Source organism: Rutilus rutilus (assembly GCF_951802725.1).
Source record: "Rutilus rutilus genome assembly, chromosome: 1".
Lineage (NCBI taxonomy): Eukaryota > Metazoa > Chordata > Actinopteri > Cypriniformes > Leuciscidae > Rutilus > Rutilus rutilus.
The window spans coordinates 32378601-32390525 of NC_140209.1; the positions used below are offsets into that span (position 1 = coordinate 32378601).

The 11925-nt window shown below is 37.8% G+C and overlaps 1 protein-coding gene across 1 annotated transcript; it reads left to right on the forward strand.

The window, feature by feature from the left end:
• The first annotated feature begins 5488 nt into the window (after window positions 1-5488).
• On the forward strand, window positions 5489-11561 carry ptger1c (prostaglandin E receptor 1c (subtype EP1)). Its single transcript, XM_084413132.1, has 3 exons — window positions 5489-5579; window positions 8756-9767; window positions 9852-11561. The coding sequence occupies exons 2-3, from the start codon at window positions 8880-8882 to the stop codon at window positions 10098-10100; spliced, it is 1137 nt and encodes a 378-aa protein (XP_084269258.1). The 5' UTR covers window positions 5489-5579; window positions 8756-8879; the 3' UTR covers window positions 10101-11561.
• The last annotated feature ends 364 nt before the right edge of the window (window positions 11562-11925 follow it).

Sequence of the window (11925 nt, forward strand, 5' to 3'; positions counted from 1 at the left end):
AAAAAATATAAAGAGGACTTTTCAGAACCAATTGCGCACATAATTAATCAATCGTTTAGAGAGTGTCTATTCCCTTCGTCCTGTAAGACTGCAATTGTCACGCCCATTTTTAAATCAGGAAATAGAAAGGACATTAAGAATTATAGACCTATTAGTATACTGCCTGCTGTTTCTAAAGTTATTGAAAAATTTGTTGCCGAACAGCTGATTGAGCACCTCGATAATGGAAATATGTTACATCCCATGCAATTTGGCTTCCGACCCAAACACTCCACCGACACAGCTTGTTGTTATTTCCTCGAGGTGATCAAATCCAGTCTGGAGAAGGGAGGGGTGGTTGGGGCCGTTTTTCTGGATCTACGTAAGGCATTCGACACCGTTAATCACTCAGTGCTGCTGACAAAACTGTGGAATTTCAATCTCGCTGCAAACACTATTAGTTGGTTTCAATCATACCTAGCAGACCGTTACCAGTGCGTAAGAATAAATTATAAAACTTCATCGTTCAGATCCTGTACCCCAGGGGTCTATTCTGGGGCCATTGCTCTTCAGTTTGTACATCAATGACCTACCTTCCATCTGCGATGACGTGGAGGTCTTGATGTACGCTGATGACACGGTTTTATATACTCACGGTTCTAATGTCAATTCTGTCGTTGCTAAACTATCTGTGGCAATGAACAAAGCTAGAGTGCCTTACACTGAATACAGAGAAAACGGTCACAATGTATTTTTCAAACATAAGAATTCAAAGTGCTCTCCCAAATATCTATGTGGATAGTTACATGATCAAAAATGTGGAAGAAGTTAAATACCTAGGTGTGATCTTGGATCCTGTACTAAATTTTAAAAATCATGTTAAAAGGGTATGCCGTGTTTTGAAATTTAACATCGCTAACTTCCAGCACATCAGAGGCTCTTTATCATTGGAAGCTGCAAAGTCGTATTTCCAGGCCATGATTATATCGCATATATTGTACTGTATGTCATCATGGTCTCAAGCCAAACAAACTGTTTTATACCCACTTAGATCATTACATAATCAGGCCTTGAAAATCCTCGATAAAAAGCCTCGGCGGTACCATCACTGCAATATACTTGAAAAGTACAGTATACTAAGCTTTGACAACTTGATCAGGTATTCTGATATCCGTTTGGTTCATAAAATCCTTAATGATGCTGCCCCACCCCCTTTAAAAACATATGTACAGCTACGCTCTGAACTAACAAACAGAACGTTGAGGTCTGTATCCAGGGGTGATTGCAATGTACCCAAAAGAAAGTCTGCCTTTTCTCAATCAGCCTTTTCCTATAAAGCCATCAAAGAATGGAATGGGCTTCCACACAATCTAAAGAACAATGCAGATTTTTACAGCTTCTGCACGAGCAGTTAAAGACTGGCTTTTAGACCACCAGTCCTGTTCACACTAAAAGTACCAGACGGGTATCTGGCCATCAGATGATACCCTTCTGGGTACCATTTGATGGCTTTTACACTGTATTGTGTTTTGTGTGTTATAAAAAAAAATAAAAAAAACTGTTGCACTCCATATATTTAGCACCTTATAACATTGCAACTAGCTAATTTTGCTCACAATTTGGTAATTTGCACTTTATATTTGTATATTGTAGCCTACCTTCTCTGTAAACTGCCTTTTTATATTGTATTAACTGTCTTTGTTATATAATTTTTTTGTTTTGTTTTTTGGTTAATTGCCTTTACTATGTAATTTTAACTCTATGTAATTTTAACTGTGTAGGACTACAGATGGAAATTAGCATAGTGCTAAATCTAGTGCAGCCATCTTTTTAATGTAACTGCACATTGTCCTGATATAAACTAAACTAAACTAAACTAAACTGTGCTTCTACTACAAATACCACTTCGGAACTAATTGTACTACTTTGAACCTGATATGAATATGATCAACTGATTGAAGGTCTATAGCACGTCACGTGACAGGCATTGTTAAATCACTGTAGTTTAGTAAGGTGTTGAAAGAAAGCAATGAAACGCAAAGCCCCCATGGAATGACAGATCTATGCAGTGACTGAACATGAAGGAGCTAATCTGATTAATATCGACAAACAGAAAAGACATTATAACAAACATAAGGACAGCTTATTTACGACTACTTACCAACATCTGGCACAAGTGAACTGATGGCAAATATCGTGATGTGTTCGGAATGAGATTTCTTCAGCGCAATTTCCTACTGATAAAATCCGCATCTGTTGTTGACCCCACAGCTTTCCCAATGAAAGCAATGGAGTTCCCAATTCGTCCATAGAGTGACGCAGAGGGGCTTGACTTGCTTCAGTTTTTGACGCCTTGGGAGTGAGAATGGGTTGGTTCAGGTCACTTTGACTTTCTATCCACCAAGTCAGAGGAACCAGGTAATTTATCATAAATTTAAACTGCCATTCAAGAAAATGTTCTCTACAGAAAGAAACATGAGATGGTTCAAGATCTGCTTCAATAGTCATTAGGCATCAACACTTCAGCAGTGAGGGGAACACAAAGCCGAACGTGACATTATTAAAGTGCATCTCTCTGCATTATAATAATGTGAGCTTTGTTCGGCTTTGTGATCCCCCCACTGCTGAAATTCACTGAGCAGTGAAAAAGAAATAACAGTGAAGATAATTGGACTCTGTTACGAAATGAATGAACAGAGACAGAGAAACTGGAGAAATCTTATCTTATGAACTTTATAATTGCCTAAAGGACTATAAGGAACTTACTAAAAAAAAAAAAAAAAACTTTAAAAAAAAGCTCAAGGCTCCTAAAGTTAAAAAGTCCAAGATATGAAATAGTAGTAAAAACAAAAGAAAGAATAAAATAAATACTAGGAGGATGTTTACAATGGTCCCACATCGACTGGTCCAATCACAAAAATAATACACGTGAGTGTATAGGCTATAAATACTTGAGAGGTAATGAAAGGTAGGCTTTTATTTAAAAAAAAAAAACATTTAAAGGGGTCATATAATGCCATTTTTGTACAAGCTAATATGATTCTTTAGGGTTTAAATGAAAAGTTTGTAATATACTTGAATTAAAAATTCTCATTAGTATTGTAAGAAAACACTAATTTTACCTGGTCAAAAACAGCTCTGTTTTCAGCACGCCGTTTAAGTGCATGTGTCCTTAAATGATAATGAGCTTTGCTCACCCCACCCTTCTGTTCTGTGGGGCGTTTTGAGTGTTGCCTTGACAACAGTTGAGGGTATATTTTGAAGAATGGCAGCGGGAGTCTCTGAGGACACTGTGCAACCGTATCAATTTGAACCGGAGTCGGAGCCGGAACAAGATGACGGCCCCGAAGAAGTTCGACAATTAAGGCTCGAACAGGACGTTTCTGAATGGTTGGTTAACGTAATGTCACTTTGATCTATCTTTGTATGTACTGGCAGGGTAGAGTAGTGAGATACGAACGCTATGTGTTTACTGATGTATACGTTAGTTCATTGACAGATTGATGTTACAGCTAATGGTCATGAAAAAAAAAATTACGGTAAATGTAGGCTTGTCAGTGATGCGTAATGTTATCGATGCAGTGTTAGGTACAACTGTCAGGGCTGAAGCACTGACATGAGGTCACGGCAGGAATGTTTCTAACAGTAGTTGAAGGACACCTATGATTTTACTGTTTTATAACTGTTTTTTTTTTACATTACTTCTTAATCAGTAACAGACACCGTTATAAACCATCTACAAAAGTAAGCTTAGTGTAGTATTACCAGGTTAACTTTAACACCTGCGTACACAGTTTGTAATAACACAATAAACATAACGCGTTGTTCATTATAAACATGGGATTATGAATTATATTGAGAACGTCGTACATAGAAAACATGCCGTAATGTACCCTGAGTGTAAACCTTAGCCACATTCATTGTGAAGCGTGCAAGCGATTTGCAAAGATTAATATAAAGGTTAATAAAACGTTACACTCACTTCTTCTGGAGGTGCAGCAGGAACACGAATAGTTGGTACCGATCCTTTTTTTCAGGAGCAGCTTCTGAGCAAAACCAGCTTTATACTGACCCTCCTTTATAAAGCAATCTGGTGAGAAATGATTCGCGCAAACATGAAAGCATTGACGTTAATCGTGGAGAATATTCCCTTCGAAAACAAAACTCAGCCACTGCGTCTTCAGCGGTTCGGATTTAGGAACATCAAAATGATGCTGTGTTCCTAATTACACCCAAGAACACCACAATCGCTTAGACGCCATTCTGCTCCAGCGTATCAACAATGACCGCGCGGACTATGATGACGGCTCGCTCACGAGCGAGGGCGGGTCTGTGTTGAAACGCTGCTGTCAATTAACAATCGTGACGTCACACGGTCGAACAGCTTGATTTGAGACGGGAAAACATATAAGGAGATAAAAAAAAAACACTGGATGGATTTTTATCATTTTATGATGGTTGTGTACAGGCACTGCCAACACACATTTCAGTACAATCAACTTGTAAAAGTGCATGTACCATTATATGACCCCTTTAACTGGAACATATGCTGAAGTAAATGTTACCTCAAAATTGTAATAAAATTGTAAATTTAACTTACTTCAAAAAGTTACTTTACTTCAAAATCAAATCAATTTATTTTGAAACATTGTTTTATTCATCAATATTTATATTTTTTTTTAAAAGAAAGAAAAAAGAAAAAGTTTTAATTTCTGTTTTTGAGGAGATAACACAACCGGTCTATTATGCCATATGCCAGTTTGGCTAGTTTTTTCCAAGTGACAGCTGGCAAAATCAACATTTTATTTTATAACTTGGTAATCCTGTGTTGTGCTTTTTATTATGCACATTTAGAATTGTTCTTCCCTGCTGGAGGAGTGACCCAGTCAGAACAGACATGCAGCTCATGTTTCCCACTTCCCAGTTGAGAACCAAAGGCATTTGAATCATCTTGTTTTTAAGCAACCAATTATATTTTAGTCCGTTTTAATATCTGACGGTTGGGGAGTGGCTATTATTATGAATATTATATTATTAAATATGAAACTTAAAAAAAAAACAATGTGTGTATTTTTAGAGAAAAGAAGCAATACCATTTATCTCAGAAGGGAATGCACACATAATCAAATAAGCTGGGGAAATCACTGTCATTATGAGTGTCTCTGTATTGGCAATTTCAATCCACAGGTGCTCCATGCCGTGGGCGAAGACTTTTAACATTTTGCTCTCTCAGGAGCAAAATTGGATTGCAGCTCAGTTATTGACGGCAGATGTTTAGATATTTAATTTGCTCAAAAGTATATATAATGCATACCACAATTGAACTTACTGTTGCACACTCAAAAATAAATTATATGTAACCTCAGCAATGAACAGCTTGAGGATTGTGTGTTTCTAAAGAAAATGTGGATGCTTTTCAAGGTTAAGGTCGAATATGGAGAAAGGAGAGAGAGAGAAAGAGAGATGAGAGTGTGGGAGAGAGAGAGGGCTGATTTGCTCCACGACTGTGGAATGATCAGAGGTAGAGAGCTGTCTGAAGCACATGGGAGAAGTACTGCTGTCGCTAATATATACAGGACAAACAGACACTGGGACGCTGGGTGAGTCAAGCACACATCTTTTCTTCTGTTTTAGACCTTCATTTCATACATGCACAGCATCTTGGTGAGGCTTTTTGAATGTAAATATGTAAATGTGGAATATAATTTTTACCATTTATGATGTGATTTAATAACTATGACTGTAATTACCATCAACACCCATCATGCTGATATCATGAGAGCTACATTTATTCGATTTGTCTCAAAGTTGATTTCTTTTCTTCTCATAATTGGGAATCTGACAGGATTGAAAATAGTGCACATTCAGATACTGTATTATATTGTAAATCAAAGTATGAAGGAAACAACAAAAATATGGTCCTTCCAGTGTTGAGCGTCTCTGGTTCAATTTGAGAAAGCAATACCAAAACATATCTAAATGTTTTAAAGGGTCATAAAATACAACTTTAAAATGTGACGGCATTGAGTGAAATGTTCTTGAAATTCCTCACAGACAAACTGGGCTCTCAGTGACCTGATATGGTCATACTGGCTTCCTTTCACACAGTCCTCACACTTTCTCACAAAGGAAATAGCTGCGTTTTGTCAGTCTTCTGATAATCTCACATTGAAATAAATTTAATTGTCACCATGGTGCCCAAGAAAAGTAGAATAAAGATTTAAAAAGAAAAGTAAAATTTAAAGACTAAATGTGTGACTGCACAAAGGGAGAACAAAGGGTAGGGAACTGTAACAAAAATAACAATTTGCACTGATTACTCCATTACAGCCTCAGCGGCATCATTTTGGGGCATTGTGGGGCAGCATGGTATTATAGTGGAAAAGAAAAAAGACTGAAAGATAGACAAAGTCTGCCTTCTCAAGTCTCTCAAGTCCATTTTCTGAGAGTGAAAACCCCTTAGACTAGAGTACACCTCACCACCATGAGATATTATCCCATCTTTGTCTGTCTGAAAGAAAAAAAAAAACATAATTTTTGAGTTTCTGATGGAGAACCTATATGGCAGTCAGCAGCTGTTGGACGAGAGTGCACAGCATTTAAAGAAAAGAAATACTGTGACACAAGTAATTTTGTCACTGTAAAGGTGTGGTCACATTACCAAAATTTTGCGGTATATTGTCAATATTGTCAATAGAAGCACCGTTCACGCAGAAACACTTTCAAACCAAGCAGCTTTCTGTTGGTCATTGTGGTGAATCTGTGAAAAACAAAACCGTTGCAATAAACGATTGCGTGGATACCTATTGAAAAGACTGGATTTCGCCTGCGGAAATTCAAACAAATGTGACCGCACCTTAATTCCAGCCCTTACGAAAAAATATTGTAGTTAAACCATGGTCACCACAAATTAACCATGGTTTTGCTACACTAACCGTAGTTTAACCATGGTATTTGTAGTAAAACTGAGGATATACAAATGGTAATCTATCTGCCAAAAAACTTTGGTTATTACAATTTTACCACATTAAAACCATGGTTAATGTTCGTAAGGGGGTGTTTTTAAGAACAGGGCAATCAAAATGGGAGCTCTTTGTTCATGTTCGTTAGTTGCTATAGTGCTAGTGAACTTTTAACAGATAAACCTTTACAGTTTACAGTCTTTCTCTCCCAGGAAACGGACCACAATTATTGATGACTCATTTTGGACTATATTTACAAATCCACATTTTTGCCCAATAAAATGCTTTCTAGAATGAGAATGTCCCCTCCCGCTAAATTATAAATACCAACTGATTCTAACTAGCAGTAGTAGAAAATCAAGGTTTTAAAGTATAGGCCTATAATGGAAGTTGATTTCACGGGTCAGAACAGCTAGTTAAAAACAACACATTTTGTTGTGTACACCACTGTGTGAACACAACATAAACTTGTACCTCACAGAACAAATCTAATGCTAGCAAACAGATTCAGGAGAGGGGACAACACAAAGGCGTGAATTAAGTGAGCAGAGGGTGACAGTGTTGCTGGAGGGAGAGGAAGATAAATGAAGGGATTTTTGGTACGGCAGAAGTGGAAAAAGGAGAGATACGCTGGCTATATTCTTACAAGATTGACCCGTGTGAGAAGATCATTGTTCCTCCTGGCAAATAGCCTTAAGTCAAGTCACCTTCATTTATATAGCGCTTTTAACAATACAGATCGTTTCAAAGCAGCTTTACAGTGATAATAGGAAATTAAAGTAACAGAGATTATTTGGGCTTTACAACAGCTCTAGAATAAAGTTATTTTCCAGCTAAAGTAAGTTTTTGATTGATTCACAACCATTGTAAAAATCATTAATTATCAACTTAGAGGCCGCTTACGCGACACCGTTTTAACTGAAAACAGAAAAGTTTTAATTAATTCCATAAATATCAACAACACTTTTCCCATAATGCAGCCAACAGTAAAAATGCCAATATTTATTTATTTTACCCTCAATTATTTGCCTTCATTTAGTAATAATTCTTTCTGTTTGTAGCAGGGGTGTTTTCTCAGAGGAGGCAATGAAGGCATTGCATCCTCAAATAAATAATTGGATGAGCAAATTCAACAGTACAAAAATAAAACAAAATGAATTAGAAATCTGAAATGAAGAAGTATATAAAGAACTTACTTTTATAAAATACTATTGAATAATAAAAATCATAAAAGAATCGTGTTCTCTTTGAGTAGCTTGTTCTTAACATCGTTTGTGATTGATACGCTCTCAGTGTAATAATGCTTTATTGTCTTGTTCTTTGTGTATTCTTATTTATTACCTTTCATTTTGTATTTAAATGTATTACTGTTCATCTGATATAGTACATATACATACACACACACACACACACACACACACACACACACACATATACATATAAATATTTTAAAAAAATACTAACAAGAAGTGTATAATGATACTAAAATAACTCTGGTGTCAAAGGAAATCCATCTGGCAATGGGTTGAATGTAAGTGTTTTCCAAATAACTGTTAACATATTTTCAATGTCACATTTGTATTAAAAATTATTAAATTCTATAATTGTTCAATTATAATTCAATTGTTATGCCAAGCGGCTTGTTCGGTTTTGTCTTCCTGTCAGCAATATTTATTTCTACTGAGCCAGCCTCATTTTGCTATGTAAGGATGCCAGAGTTTTCCTCAAGCAAGATTCCAGTCTTGAATTTTAATGTAGACTACAGAGATAAATATTTAGTCTGAATTGCTCTCTCTGAATGATTTTGCTTACAGCAATAGTAGATGAATCCATTCTTACAGACCACGGTTACAATCAAGCTCCCGGCAGGAGCATCCCCGGAGAGAAAGTTTCATCACAGACCCTCTTTAAGGATTTAAGGTGTCCTTCAGCCACACCATGGATATTCCTTTCGCCTCTTCCTTCCCCGTTTTATGCCAGCACTCTGAATATAATCTCACAACTTTCTGTCCTGACAACCAAAAAGTAAACTCAACAACTCCTTCTCTGATTAACCCACCAGCGTTTGGGATGTCCTACTTCACCATGACCCTCGGTGCCCTCTCAAACCTAACCGCTCTAGTGATCCTAGCCCATTCTTCCGCCTGCTTCCGCCGACGGGCCAAAGCGCCATTCCTCCTGCTGGCTTCAGCCCTGCTTCTGAGCGACCTGGCAGGTCACCTGATCACAGGCTCTTTTGCACTTCACCTCCATCTTGAAAGGGTGAAGCATCACGGGGCAGCAGTAGCAGTGGAGCCTCCTCAGGTTTACTGCAAACTATTTGGAGCTTGCATGGTGTTTTTCGGCCTTTGCCCGCTGCTGCTGGGCAGTGCGATGGCAGTGGAGCGCTGCATAGGCATCACGAAACCTCTCCTGCACCCGGCGGTCGTCACCATGACACGCGTCCGCCTCACCGTGCTCCTGATCGCCTTCACGGCTCTCACTTTGGCGGGACTCCCTTTGCTGAGAGTGGGCAACTACAAGCCACAGTTTCCCGGCACCTGGTGTTTCTTACCTGTGAACAGTCCTCTTTCCATCGCTGACGCCAACCTTGCGTTGGCTTTTTCCATACTGGGGCTTGTAACATTGAGCGTCTCTGTTGTGTCTAATACTATAAGCGGGCTGAAATTGCTCCAGGCAAGGTTTAAGGACCGATGTGTTAAGTTAAACGCTGCTCGGAAAGATGGATCCTTCTCATTTTCGTCTCTGCATTCCCTGGATGTGGAAATGATGACTCAGCTGGCCGGGATAACAGTGGTCTCCTGCGTCTGCTGGAGTCCCTTTCTTGTGAGTGAGGCGTTGTGCAATTGATTGTGTTTCACTGCATTTGTGTTTCTGGACTTTTTGACTGTTTTCCTCTTCATTTCGCAGATTTACATACTAATATCCATTGGCAGGTTTTATAAAGGAATCAGCAGACCGGTGCGTCAGTGTGAGAAGCTGTTCCTCTTGGCTCTGCGCTTGGCTAGCTGGAACCAGATTCTGGATCCATGGGTTTACATCCTCCTGCGGCGAGCGGTTCTGCGCAGAGTCCTTCGGCTGCTGCAACCGGACAGAGCCGTGTTCACACAGAGCAGCTTCTACAGAGACTCACACAGAAAACAAATGAGTTTACACTGATTACACATTGTTTACACTAACTTCAAATATGTTTACGTGGGTCATTCACCAAAAATATATGAAATCAAATATTTATCAAGAATTTGTATAATTAAGTAGTGAAAAGAAGTGCTCTTAACTGATTGAATGTGTACATACTTTAAGTCTCAAAAGGATTTTTCTTTCACAAGTGGACGACGCTAAGTACAGGTGTAAACAAGGTCTAAAATGTTTCGAGCTTGTCTACTTTCAACCACTCCCAGAGGTAGTCGAAAACGCATTCGATCGGATTGCTTCTGTTGTGTAACTGTGTGTTGTGACCACGCTCCTGTGGTCGAATGTGTTCGAACAGACACAAAAGACCGCCTACTCTCTGCATACTGACCTGATGTGGGAACATTAGTGGACAAAAGATATGGATTAAAACAACAGGTGTAAACAAGTTTGTGTCTGCCTCGCCTTCTTGTGAAGCGAATCTTAATACCTGGTGTAAACAGGGTCGAAGTGTATTGAAAGAAAGTACACTTTCATGACTATATGTCTTAGCACACTTAAATATACTTTTTTTTTTAAAGTACATTTTAAATCATTATGTTTTAATAATCTTGTGCTGTGATTTAAAGTACACTTATTTTAATGTGTTGACTAACATACTAAAGCACATACAGTGTTGGACAAAATTATTAGAACACTTCGCATATTTAAGAGGTTTCAGTTGTTATTTTTCAAGAGGACAATTACCCTAAACATTCTTCTAACTATTGTCGTAACTACCTGCGACGGAAGGAATCTGCTGGAGCATTGAAAACGTTGGACTGGCCCCGTCAAAGTCCGGACCTCAACACCATCGAGCAAATTTGGGAAAATTTTATTTTGGAAATAAACTGGACAGAACAGATCTATTCAAAGGAAAGCCTTTGGCTTCAGTTGCAGAAGGTATGGGATACCATTAGTGTTGAACTTCTTATAGGAAATATATTGACACTATGCCAGAGAGGTGTGCTGGTGTAATTGCTGCAAAAGGTGGACATACCAAATAATAAAGGTAAAAGTGGCTAAATATCCATAATTTATCCATCTGCATGTTTCATGAACATTATTAAATGAAATCATGTTTTGAAGGCAAATAAAGTCAATATTTTCAGATCTGTCAGGTGTTCTAATAATTTTGCCCACCACTGAACATGTAATGACATTACAATATTTTAACTTCATCATTACAAATGTGTAAATAAAGTATTTAAATTCATAACATACATGTTTCAATAGAAATGACATTAAAGTAGCCTATATTTTAGTTTACCATGAATGATTGTCAGTACAATTTAAACATTCCAAACTGGCTAAAGTGTAGCCTACTTCATTTTCACAAGGGTTGACCTTATAGTTTTTTTGTATTTTATTTTTTATCATAGTAACCAGCAAAATACTATAGTTACAACCAAAGACCCCATAGTACACGGAGAAAGCAAAGAAATCTGTATGCATGTCCATTCATCTCAGTCTACATGTAGCCTATTGACTAGGAAAAATACATGAGCCCCACAAAAAAATAATGTCAGTGGTAAAACATCTACAATTATATGTTACAGTACTTTTAATGGACAGGATATGCTCTATTAAAAATATTTGTATAGGCTAAAACAGCAACTGTTGTGTGTGTGTGTGTGTGTGTGTGTGTGTGTGTGTGTGTGTGTGTGTGTGTGTGTGTGTGTGTAGCTACAATAATAAATAGGTATCAAGTAGGTAACTTTAGTACTTCCTTGTTGTTAACAGGGTTACGTTTTTGAGGGTTCCAAGTGTCTATGTATTCATTCAACAGTAAGTATGTCCATGATTACAGTGA

What these genes read in the sequence shown, in the direction of transcription:
- ptger1c (XM_084413132.1), top strand. Translation starts at nt 8,880, where the DNA reads ATGGATATTCCTTTCGCCTCTTCCTTCCCCGTTTTATGCCAGCACTCT. An exon ending in TCTGCTGGAGTCCCTTTCTT is followed by an intron (nt 9,768 to 9,851) that starts GTGAGTGAGGCG and finishes TTCATTTCGCAG; the next exon opens with ATTTACATACTAATATCCAT.